Raw genomic sequence first — 13,046 nt, 5'->3', positions numbered from 1 at the left:
GACATCATGGCTTGATGGCAGTTGTTTGGAAAAAAACCCCTGAGGTTTCTAGTAAAATGCAAAATATATGTGTTGGCTGTATGTTGGCAATCAAAAAAACAAATGTGGCCTTGGCATACACTAAGAAAGGGAGGGATAATGTCCAGGAATGAGGAGGTTAATAGTCCTCCCCTTGTACTCTGGCCAATCTTGACCCACTTCTTAAGTACTGGGTTTAATTCTGGTCATTGTGGGGTCGGAAGAACATCAGTAGACTTCTGCTTCCAGCAGCCAAGACGGTGGAGTAAGGAAAGCTCTGATTTCACTCAAACCCACCTCCAAACAGCCCTTCCCCCTCCCCCCCACGACAAGGCCTCAAAACAAATCTGGAGCAACAGAACCAACAAAAGACAGAGTGAAACAGAGTTTTAGTCACAGGAAGAACATAGATAAGCTGGAGAGTTCAGAGAAAGACAACCAAGATGGGGTGAAGGTTGTGGAGATCTTTAACCTGGAGAGAGCTGTGATTTTTTCTGCTGGCTCCAGAAGGCAGAACCAAGAGCAGTGGATCAAAGTTGAAAAGTGGCAAGTTCTGGAGAGATCACTAGGAAATGTAGGCTCTCCTTCACTGGAGCCTACTTAGAGAGTATGTTACAATGAAATTCCCTCTTCAGACAGAGGTTGGGTCTAAGGGATCCCAGAATCTCTTCCACTTAAATTCTGTAGTATGTGATAAGTGATAATTCAGTAGCACTTCAAGATTTTTCAAGTGTGTTTTTAGGTACATCAGAGGTAGTATTAGCTTTACTTCCATGTTGCAGAAAAGGAAACTAAAACTCCAGGAAATGTACTGACTTGTCCAGGGTTACACAACTAGCAAACATCAGAGGTAGAATTTGAACCCAGTTCTCCAAACTTCACATGGGAAAGAATGAAAGCCAGAAGACTAGTTAGAAAGTCACTGCCTTTGTCTAGGTAAGAGATGAGAAAGGCATGGAGCAGACTATGGCTAAATGAGAAGGATGAGAGTATCTGTGACAGTAAGAGAAAGTTTGGAAGGGAGGAGTGTTTGAGTTCCATTTGGGTCATGCTGAGATTAAGATGTCAGAAGACACACAGTTGGAGTTGTCAAAAAGGCAGTTAAGACATGAGAATCATCTGCAAGCTACCTAGCTTATGTGAGCCTAAGCCATCAACAAACAAGAATGTAGAGATCCCAAAACAAAGAGGGCCCAAGACAGAGCCGTGGTGAGTAGGCATGCCAAGGCAGGAGAACAAGAAAGAGCATATGGACAGACAGAAGAACCAGGAGAGAACAGCATCACCACAATTCAGAAGAGAGTAAGTAGCTGGAAGGACAAAGTGAACACCTGGATCAAAGGCTGAAAAGAGGTCAAGGTGAACCAGGACTGAGAGAATTGCCACTAGATGTGGCAATCAAGAGGGCAATGGTAACTTTGGAATGGGGAGCTTCAGCTATGAGGGGGAAGTCGGACTACAGAGGAGAGTGAGAAGAGAGGAAGTGAAGGAACCAACTGTAGGTTGCTTTCTCAAGGAGTTGAGTCAAGAAGTGGGTAGAGAGATAAAGGGAGATGGTCAGCTAAAGGAGGTGATTAGATCAAGAGTTTTTTTAGGGATGGGGTAGACAGGCATTTTTGTGGGCAGCAAGGAAGAAGTCAAAAGGAGGAACTAAATATAGAAGAGAAACTGGGAATGATAGTGAAGGTATTGATGGGGTAATTTGCTATCAAAGTCAGGAGGAATACATTTAAACCTTCTATTACTCTAAGAGGTAGGAAACAGAGGACTAGATGAGGCAAAGATATCAATCAAGAAAGCTGTATTTTGAGTTCTATTTTTCTTCAATAAGATTCTGTATAACTTAGCTTCATATCTGTCAAAACAAGTGAAAATTAATACTTAAAGATATAACTTTCTCCTTTAACACCAGAAGGTCCAGAATATAAGAATACTTCTAAGGACCAGGATTTGTCAACTGATACAGTGCTTTAAAAAATCCATAATGAAAATAAGTGAAATGAAAATCGTTATTTCAAAGCAAAATTATAATAAAATTCTTTTATCAATTGATATTTCCAGTCCTTCCAGAGGCAAAACAATTTCTGCAAAAAATATTCTGAATCACTATTGATTAGAGAAATGCAAATTAACACAACTCTTGAGGTACCACCTCAAACCTATTGGATTGGCCAATCTGACAGAAAAGAAAAATGCTAGATGTTGGGGGGGGGGGGGGATTGGGAAAACTAATGCACTATGGGTGGAGTTGTGAACTGATCCAGCCATTCTGAAAAGTGATTTGAAACTACACCCAAAGAGCTTTAAGATTCTGCATACCCTTTGATTCAGTAACACCACTACTAGGGTTGTATTCCAAAAATGATTTTAAAAAGGGAGAGGGAGTACCTATTTGTACAAAAATATTTATAGAAGCTCTTTTTGTGGTGGCAAAGAATTGGAAATTAAGGGGATTTGACTGATTGAGGAATTGTTGAACAAGTTGTGGTATATGACTGTGATGGAATACTATTGTGCTATAAGAAATGATGAGCAGGAGGATTTCAGAAAGACCTACATGAACCGATGCAGAATGAAGTCAGCAGAACCAGGAGAAATTGTACACAAATAACAAGCAATGATCAGTTGTGAATGGCTATTCCCAGCAATACAGTGTGTCCAAGACAAATTTAAAAGACTCGTGATGAAAAATGCTATCTATCTTCAGAGAAAGAACTGAGAAACGTCTGGATGCATATGGAGACATCCATATTTTCAGCCTCAAAATATGACTGATGTGGAAATAAGATAGCATAAGCATAAACATTATCAAATTGTTTACTATCTCAGGGAGGGGGGAGAAGGGAAGAAAGGACAGAATTTGGAACTCAAAATGTTAGTAAATGAATGCCAAAAATTGTTTTTACATATTAAATAAAAAATTAAATTTACATATTAAATACATAAAAAAGAATAATTAAAAAAAAGAACTATATAGAAGCATGCAAAATAAAGCTTTGATTTTCCAGAGTAAAAATATTTCTGTCATGCCACTAAGAAGTCCCAAATCATTAGAAAAATATAGATTAACTTTCCTTTTTTAAAAAAAACACTACTAAATTCAGACCCATAAAAACCATACTATGAAAAATTAATGGGATTTTAAAAGTTGTATACAGCAACTGATAATTGCTTTTTGATTTAGTACAAGCCTACAAACATATAGAAGGTGCAAAGTATTTTGCATATTTCTTAAACTATGAAGAAAACCAAAACAACAACAAATTTGCTTTTGAAATGCTTTTCCAATTATTATACTGATACCTTCAGAAATTTACTTCTTTCACTATCACCAGAAAGAGCCCCAGATTAGAATTAAACATTTAGTGATAAATACTAAAATTCAAAAGGGCAGAGGCCAGGATGGAAAGTCATTGACTAGCTTGGTTAGTTCTTAAAACCAGGGACACATTTAACACAGTTCTCTACAAGTTATCTAAATATAAATAAAAAGTTAAGGGTAGTGAAAAATTGATTTCTTCTTCAGATGTTGATAATTATCAATCAGCATCTGATCTACAAGAAAAAAGAAGAGTTGACTTTTAAATATTATTTTCCCCAACTAATCAAATTTCACCTCTTCTACCTCTCCATTACTTCCCAGTGAAAAAGCAACAAAAACCAAGCTCTTGTAACAAAGACATAGTCAAGCAACTGATCCCTGCATTGGCTATGGTCAAAAAATAGGCAAATCATCATGTGTACTCAATCTATGCCTCCCTCTCTGACAGAGTATTAAAGCACGCTCCAGGAGACCTCTGGAATCCTAGTGGTCACTGTGTTCATCAGAAAACTTGGGTCTTTCAGAGTTGTTTGCCTTTACAATACTGTTGTTATTGTAGAAACTGTTCTCTCTCTACATCAATTCAGCCAAGTCTTCCCGGGTTTCTCTGATGTCATCCCTTCCTCATTTCTTACAAGCACAATAGTGTTCCATCCCCTACTTCGGAGAAAGGTAGACACCAAATGTGGATGAGGAGCCCTGAGAAAGTCTCAGCAAGCCCTCATCCTAGAGGAGCCAGTCCTCCCTGAACACCCCCTAAACCACAGGCTTCAGTTTATTAAGTGTCAGGGGCAAAGGGGGAAAGAAAGATATTAGTCCTTGTCCTTTTGTCCAACTCTCACCTGTGACTCCAGGAAGCTACAGCATGGGCAGTGGTCACATTCCAGCAAAACTATCACAGCAGATGGGCTAAACCAGGTGAAGGGTAACAAACACATCAGAAACCCGTAGGTGAATTGGGAGGATGCCTGCTCCAAGCTTGTAAAGACTTTGCCTGATGGCATGGGCAGATGTGAACAAAACTGTTTGTTCTAAGGGCCCATGATGGCAGCTGAGGCAGGCATTATGGAATACTTAGAGCTTGATCCAATACCCAAGACCCCAAGTTCATCCACTGCATCATAGACCATCACCAGTCATCCTGGCTTCTGTCCTGCCACTGGACAAAGAGACCGAGACTGAGGACTGTGTGCAGCTTCTGCTTCACTGAAAATCAACTCAAGACATCATTCATGATGCCACTGGTCCTCTTGGAAAACGAAAGAAGGGCAGCTGGGTGGCTCATTGAATAGAGAGCCAAGTCTAAAGTTGAAAAGACCTGGGTTCAAATCTGGCCTCAGACACTTCCTAGGTATGGGACCCTGGGCAAAGTCACAATCTCAATCAGTTGCATAGCCATTACCACTCTTCTGCTGAGGGAGGGAAAGAGGGAGGAAGGGAGGAAGGGAGGGAGGGAGGGAGGAGAGAGGGAGGAAGGAAGGAAGGGAGGGAGGGAGGGAGGAAGGAAGGAAGGAAGGAAGGAAGGAAGGAAGGAAGGAAGGAAGGAAGGAAGGAAGGAAGGAAGGAAGGAAGGAAGGAAGGAAGGAAGGAAGGAAGGAAGGAAGGAAGGAAGGAAGGAAGGAAGGAAGGAAGGAAGGAAGGAAGGAAGGAAGGAAGGAAGGAAGGAAGGAAGGAAGGAAGGAAGGAAGGAAGGAAGGAAGGAAGGGAGTTGTGATATATGAGTGTGATAGAATACTACAATGACTTGCCTAGGGTCACACAGCTAGAAGTTTACCTGAGGTTAGAATTGATCCCAGGAGCTGCCATCTCAAAGCCTGGCTCTCTATTCACTAAGTCACCTCACTGCTCCAACAGCTGCCTTTTAAAGACTAAGCAAGTCTTGCTCCTCCTGACAGAATTCACATATTGAAGGGTCTGGTAAGGGAGTGGGGGAGATCTGCAGTATCTGTGTCTCTTCGTTCCAGAGAGAGGGCACCATCCCCAGGAGTGTAAGTCAAAGGCGCCTAGCCTCCAGAGCCATCTGTCTAGCACGAGCATGTGTGATGAAGACCTAAGTCACCACAAGAGCCACAAGGAGCACCAGAGAACAAGCAAATCTTGCTTCAAAGCAAGAGCATAAATCTTAGAGGGGTTGTCAAGTAATTTAATTCAGAACCAAATTGTCCCTCCTTCAGGAAGCCTTCCCCAATTCCTCTCAATTCTTGGGCCTTCCCTCACCTATTATTCCTGTTTTCCCTGTAGATGACGTGTTCTGGGTGTTTATATCTTGTCTCCCCATTAGACTGGAAGCTCCTTAAGCAGGGATGTCTTCTGACTCTCTTTGTATCCTCAGCACTTCCATAGTGTTTCATGATTGATTAGAAATTCAAACATTCACATATGTCCCCACCTTGGGGATCGTAGCTGAGCGGTGGCCTCTGTGGTTGAAGCCCCCATCCTCAATGCCATCTTGGCCTCTCGGCTGTGCAGGAGATGAAGAGGACCAAGGTCTGCCTGTGTGCAGATACTCCCACAGTGGGGCACAGGGCAGGGCTGCTAGTAGGAGGTGGGCAGTGCCACAGTCTGGGCAAACCATGGCTCACACCTTTCAGCACCCAAGGGCTGTGGGTTTCATAATTTCAGTTCTGTTGTTGTTCAGTTGTGCCCAATTCTTCCTGACCCCATTTGGGGTTTTCTTGGCAGAGATACCAGAGTGGTTGGCCATTTCCTCCTCCAGTTCATTTGACAGATAAGGAAACTGAGGCCAACGAGGTTAGGTGACCTACCCAGGGTCACACACCTTGTGAGTGTCTGTGGTTGGATCTGACACCTCAAATGTGTCTGGCCCCAGGCCTGGTCTTCTACACTACCTCCCCCATGCCCTCTTTGAAAACATTGGGGCTAATTTGGAAGGGATGGGCAGCCAAGGGGATCAGTTTAACAAGGCAAGCTCTCCACAGGAGTTCTTCCAATGGGTCAAACTTGAGTTACTCTTTGAAAATAAGATGAAACTCCAGCCCCAACCCCTCCCTTCGGGTCTTTCTGAGGGTCCCTTTGTCAGAGGTTGGCAGGAAAAGAAACCTAAAGTTCCACAAGTTCACTCTGCATTTCAAGGTACTTAGAAGTAGACTCAAAACAGGAAGGAAGTGACTCAAGGCCCTGCAGATCAGGCCTCCAAGGCAACAATTACAATGAGATCTTGGATGGGAGTGGGCACGGAAAAGCCCAAAATGACCCCAGAAGGGCAAGGCCACCTCTGCACCCATCCTGGGGCCAGGGAAGCAATTTTCCTTTGTTCAAAATATTTCCTTTAGGAAATCAAAAAAGATTGCCAAAAACCAAGGGGAAAACTGGGCCCAAAGCACAGCCGAAACAAGTATATACTCAGTCCAACTGAAAGGAAAGACGAGACTGAAGGCTGAACACAGAGAATTCTAATTTCAGTGAAGAACGCTATTTTCAGTCCTATGCACTTCCTGAAGCTAAACTTGGGGCACACAAAAGCCATTTCTAAAGCTTGGCCTCTCCTTCCCTCCAATGCTGCTTGTCCCATACATGGACTCCAATGGTCACATGAGGTTTTAGTTAACTCAGTACGTTTTAAAGCTCAGGCTAAGCTTCCAAAAGACAAGAATGAAGTTCAACAAATGGCTGTGGGAACACTGACACCTGAGGACTGCACTAAGAACCCTTCTTTTGGAGGGGATCAGGTCCCGGAGGTCAGCCTGGGTTCCCTCACACCTCTGGGCCCTTTCACGCACCCACAGAGGATGCAATCTCCAAGGCAAACTGATTGGCTTCTCAATGCAAAGTCAAACGGAAGACAACCTGAATTCTCAGCTTTTAAATTTTCCTTCTGGATAGTTTTTTCCCCTTTGTGCAAAGGAGGAAGCCCAAGGGGAGGGCTAGATAAGGCCTCGATAAGAACAAGGTTCAAATTCTGGCTTGACAACTCACTTCCCAGTGAAACTACTTTCAAATTACTTAGCCTCTTGGGGTCTGACTTTATCTCTGAGATGGTTCCTTAGACCCCTTCCAAATTCAAATCCTAAAATTCCTATGACCCATGGCTCTGCACCCATCTTTGAGAACGATTAATCACCATGTGTTTATTAATCACCTATTAGAAGTCAAGACCTGTGCTCACTGGAGATGCCAAAGCAAAGGTACAAGGGTAGAGTCCTTCATCTCGATGAACTTACATTCTACAGGGGGAGACAATGCTTGTGTGTATATGTGCGCTCCACAAACATACACGTACAACAACACATAAATCCATCAGTACAATTATATATAAAATGGGTAAAAAATAAATGAGATTTATGAAGAAGGTAGTGCATGAACTGTGTATTGAAATAAGGGATTCTCTGGGTCCCAGGTAAAGAGAGAAGGCATTCCAGGCAGGGGGGACTGACCAGGGCAAAAGCAGGAAAGTAAGATGGAAAGTCAATCATGTGGGGAGGAGCCAGAAGGTCAGGGTGGACAGAATGCAAAAAGCAGGGAGTGGAGCAATACAGGAGGCTGGAAAGGGGGACCAAGGAGAGGCTCTGAAGACTTTTAAAAGCCAAACAGAGTTTCCATTTTATCCAAGAGGCAATATCCTGGAGCTTAAGGAGTCAAGAAATAACAGTGTTAGACTTATACTTAAGGGTTGTAGAACCAGAAATGGCAAGATCTGGCCACTGAGCAGTTATAAGAAACGGGGAGGTTCATATCTGTAGACTAGGACAATGAAAGAAAGAGGGATGGGGGCAGTCCGGAAGCCTGGATTCAGGAGGTCTTGGGTTCAAATATGGCCCAAGACATTCCTAGTTCTGTGACCCTGGGCAAGTCACTTAACCCTGACTGCCTAGTCCATGCCACTATTTTCTTAAGAGTTGTTACTAAGACTGCAAGAGTCAAAAAAAAAAAAAAGAAGAAGAAGAAGAAGAAAGAAGAGAAGAAGAAGAAAGAAGAAAAGTAAAAGAAAAAGGGATGTTCCTAGGGCAGGTGAGTTCCAGGATAAAGCCTGAGTTGTTGAGAAAGGCTAAAAGCTCAAAGTACCCAGCATGAAATGTCCAAATTCAGGAGATACTGGGGCCATCTATGTAGACGTAGGGGTCACTTGCATAGATATGATAAAGGGAGCCATGAGATCACCCAATCTTTAAACACAGAGGGGGCAGAGGGCCCAGAATAGAGCCCTGGAGAACGTCCACTATAAGGCAGTGGGATATAGGTGATGTACTCCGACAGGGAGAATCATGAGAAATGTCTAGGAGGAAAAAAAAAGAGAGAGGAGGGGCAGCTAAATGGATAGAATTCCAAGTCTGGAGTCAGAGGTTCCAATCTGGCCTCAGCCACTTCCTAGCTGTGTGACCCTGAGCAAGTCACTTAACCCTGACTGACTAGCTCTTATCACTCTTCCATCAGGGAACTGATACTAAGACAGAAGAGAAGGGTTGTTTTGTTGTTGTTTTTTTTTAATCTTTAGGTCAGCTGCAGCTATTAAATGCTGCAGAGAAGATAGAGGATGCTGCCTGAGAAAAGACCACTGGATTTGGCAATCACTGGATAATTAATTACACTGGAACCTGCAATTTCATTTAAGTGATGAGCTTAGGAGACAAGGGGGAAAGGATTGAGAGGAGAGGAAGTGGAGGCAACCATTAGACACACTGTTTTCCTAGAAGGGAGGAGGGACAGACACAGGTTGGTCCTAGTGAATGAAAATTGTCAACATTTCTTACTTATTAAAAAATAGATAACCCTCATATAGTGATGAAAAGGAAACCCAGCAATCTTCAAGAACTTCATGAGCCCAGAAGGCAATAACAACTAATAAACAAATAGAAAACCTGGCTTGAAAAGTTAGTAGCCCTAATAGATTCAAAACACCTTAAAAAATAAAGCCTCTGAACCCTGATGAGCCCATCTCTTTCTCTAAGGGTCTATATGGTTCACTCAGCCTCTTTGTGTCCCATTTGGAGTTTTTCTGGCAAAGATACTGGGGTGTTCTGACATTTCCTTCTCTAGCGCATTTGACAGATGAGGAAACTGAAGAAGACAGGGTTAAGTGGCTTGACCAGGGTCACTCAGCTAGTGTCTTGAGGCTGGATTTGAATTTAGGAAGGATGAATCTTCCTGACTCCAGGCCTTGCATGCTATCCACTGGGCCACTGGTTAGCTCAGAGCACCAATGATGCACCCACATCCACCCCCACCCAGTCCCAGCTGATCCTATGATGTCAAAACTGGATTAGGTCTCTGAGTCCCAAGGGTGAGGGGATGCAATCCCTTCCCCATAAGATACCTGCTCCTGGTAGGCAAGGCCTCTGGATCCCTAGCACCCAGAAGTGCCCAGGACACAATCTGTGCTTAATAAAAATGTGTTGATTCATCAAAGACAGCATGAAAGACATCCAGAATCATGAGTCCAAACACTTTGATTCAAATTCTGGGGCTAACACACACCTTGTGTTGGTTCCCTCAATTTTACAAATGAGGGAACCAACAGTGAGGAGGAAATATGGATGGAGACCCTGAAAGTGTCCCCAGATTCTGACACATGAAATGAGAATGAGGCTCCTGGGGAACACCTGGAAGAGGCCAAGGCTTTGGAGAAAGGCCCTCAGTTTACCCACTTGTAAAAAGAGGGTCTGGAGGGCAGCCAGATGACTCAGTGGATAGAGAGCCACACCTGGAGATGGGGGGGGGGAGGTCTTAGGTTCAAATCTGGCCTCAAACACTTCCTAGTTCTATGATCCTGGGAAAATTACTTAACCCCCATTGCCTAGCTCTTACCTCTACCTCTCTCCTGCCCTGGAACCAATACTTAGTGTCAATTCTAAGAGGAAAGAAAGTTTTGTTTTGTTTTTAAAGAGGAGCTGTGATTCTCCAGGACTCTGATTTTTCACCTGTAAAGCCCATCTCCTAAGAACTTCCAGCACAATTTCCTCATCTGTCAAGGACGGGGAGCCCTGCAAGGTCTCTTTGGGGCTGGATTTTCTTACTGGAGAAAGGAGCTGGACCACACTTTCCAGACCCCGTTTTGGCTCCTTGGAGGAAGGCGAAATCAACAAGGAATTTCTCCCAGGGAGCAGTGTTCAGAGCCCCGAAATTTACTACTGGTCTCCCTGGGGATCCCGGTCCAGTTTCCCAGCTTCTGGCCAGGGAGGCTCTCCCCAAGGTCCTTTCTATTGTCAAGTGCAGACATCTAGACTGGATGCCCCCAGACCCCTCAGGTTCAGTTTCCTCATCTACAAGGAAGCAGGCTGGGGAGTCCGGCCGCTCGGTGTGGGAGTGGAGGCTGCCGACCCCTTCTTTTCCTCTTCTGCAAGGAAAGGGCCTGCTGTGCTCGGGCCTCGGTTTCCTCTCCTGCTTGAGCCCCCCCCCCCCCTTCTCTTAGCTTAGGCCCAACATACAGAAGTTGCCTAAAAAGTGATTCCCCCTTGCTTGGCCTTTGGGCCTCAGTTTCCCCTCCTGGTAGGGAACTTCTCCATCCCTTGGCTCAGGCTTGGTACACTGCAGGTGCCTATTAAGTGCTCGCCCCTTGCCCCGCCCTCGGGGCCTCAGCTTCCTCCATCCCAGTCTCAGGCCAGGATGAACAGTCTGCCTCCGGCCTCGGTCTCCCCCAGGGGGTCAGTCCCTCCCTTAGGGTGGCTCGACTGACACCTGCGGACCTAGCCGGCGCTCGTTTCCCGCCTCCCCGCCGCTGATCTGGGGGGCACCGCCTGAGGGGCCGGAGACAGAGGCGGCGCCTCCCGCGCGGCCGCTCGACGCCCGCTCACTCACCTGGGCCGCTGCAGTCGGCGCATACCTCGCTGCTCCGCAGCCGCTTCGACATGGCTCCGCCTCGGGCGCACCGAAGGCGGCGGCGGCGGCGGCAGCGCTTCCGCTTCGACGGCTCCGCTCCCGGCAGCGCTGGCAGCCCCGCGGCGGCGGCGGCGGCGGCACCTCCCCCTCAGTAGCGCGCAGGCGCATCGCGCAGGCGCCCCCTGGTCCGCCGCCCCGCCCGAAGGCGGGTGCCCGTCACGTGGCCGGAATCGGCGTGCGACCGCCTGACGCCATCTTGGGTAAGGGCAAAGCGACAGCCACGCCCTTTCCTAGCTCTTTCGCACAAATTCCGGGAATGTCAGTGTTGGGAGGCATCAGAGAGTTTCCCATCCCGCAGGAACCCGGGAAATAGGGAAGAGACAACCACGTGGAATATCCAAGAAACCCTTCGAGGCCTCAGAAACAACTGGTGTGGGGGGGTGACTAGGTGGCCCCGTGGATCAAGACCCAGGCCTAGAGACAGGAGATCCTAGGTTCAAATCTGACCTCAGAAGCTTCCTAGCTATATGACCCTGGGCAAGTCACAACCCCCATTGCCTAGCCCTTACCACTCTTCTCCCTTCTCCACAGAATCTCCTACCTCCCTCAGAGAGCACATACCCTCTCCCTAATTCCACAGGGGGGTGTATGGGGTGCTCAGGGAGGAGTAGTATCTCTGGGATGGAGGGCTTGTCGTGCCCTCCTAGGGCAGCTCTCCAGCCTCTGACCCCCACCTGACACCCGGCTCTCACTTGTGGCTCCCAGTAGCTGCTGGCATGCAGCAGCGGCCACACCCCGGGCAACGGCTTCGACAGGCCAGCTAAACCTTGTGAGGGTAGCCGTTGACCCCTGCTGAACCAGGGCTTTGCTCACCCAGCATGTGAAGACTGCTTCGGTGGAACAGATGGAAGAAACCAATAAGAAGGTTCAACGGCTGAGATGGCGACGCAGCAAAGCACTGTGGAGTGCTGAGGGCGTGTTGGAGCACAAAGGACAACACGGCCACCCAATGCAGCTGAGGAAGTCTCCAGGTGTAACGACTCTTCGTGCCACTGGACCCAGGCTTCCAATGCCGAGAGAGTGGGACTGTCTCTGTGCACCGACTTTTCCACTTAAATCTCCTTCACGCACAAGTGTCTTTGTGCACACTCATCTATACACCATAGATGAAAACACACAAAGACAATCATCATTCTCGGTTACCGAGAGACGACTACTACTACCACTCTTCTACCTTAAATCCAAACAAACCAAACAAACAAACAAAAAAACTGGTGCAGTGTAAAGAATTTGGGTTGGGAAGCCAAAGATCCGGGTCCAAATCCAGCTCCTGATGCTGACTGCCATTGACCCTTTGGGAAAGTGGCTTTTCTTGTATGGCCTCAGTTTCCTCATTTGTAAAATAAAAGGGCTGAAGTTAAAGGTCTGAGCCTCCTTCCTGACCCAAATCTATGGTCATGTGAACAGTCACTACCCATGTGACCTTAGACAAATCAGTTCAATAAAGAGTATCAATGATCAGTTTCTTAAAAATGAGAAGGTGGCCTCACCCTATCAGATCCCTAATTGTATTACAAAGTGGTAATCACCCAAACAACCTGAGGCTTGCTAAGAAATAGAGTGGTTGGTCTGTGAAATAGAGGTAATCAACATACAGTAGTAACTGGCCATAGTAACCTACTCTTTGACAAACCCAGAGATCCCAGTTTTGGGGACAAGAACTCATTATTTGATTAAAAACCGCTGAGAAAACTGAAAAGCAATTTGGCAGAAACTAGGTATATATCTCACACCTATAGCAAGATAGGATCAAAATGGGTGCATGATTTGTACACACAGGGTGATGCCATAAACAAATTAGGGATCACAGAATAGTTTACCAGTCAGATGTATGGATAAGGGAAGAATTTATGACCCAAAGAGAGAATTACGA

At 45.8% G+C, this 13,046-nt stretch overlaps 1 protein-coding gene across 16 annotated transcripts in view; it reads right to left on the bottom strand.

Moving 5' to 3' along the window:
- Nucleotides 1-11,291, bottom strand: part of GIT2 (GIT ArfGAP 2) — a 49,803-nt gene extending 38,512 nt beyond the window's left edge. For 15 of the 16 annotated variants that reach the window (XM_007490411.3, XM_007490416.3, XM_007490418.3 and 12 more), the window contains exon 1: nucleotides 11,093-11,289. In XM_007490411.3, the coding sequence (XP_007490473.1) occupies nucleotides 11,093-11,144 (52 nt within the window). In that variant the 5' untranslated portion in view covers nucleotides 11,145-11,289. Of the gene's footprint in view, nucleotides 1-11,092 lie in introns of all 16 variants that reach the window. The other variant, XM_007490417.3, reaches the window with a different exon arrangement.
- Nucleotides 11,292-13,046: the final 1,755 nt, after the last annotated feature.

This window comes from Monodelphis domestica, chromosome 3 (genome assembly GCF_027887165.1).
Source record: "Monodelphis domestica isolate mMonDom1 chromosome 3, mMonDom1.pri, whole genome shotgun sequence".
In the NCBI taxonomy this organism is placed as follows: domain Eukaryota; kingdom Metazoa; phylum Chordata; class Mammalia; order Didelphimorphia; family Didelphidae; genus Monodelphis; species Monodelphis domestica.
Note: the sequence above shows the minus strand (reverse complement) of the source record. Positions and strands in the feature narration are given on the sequence as shown.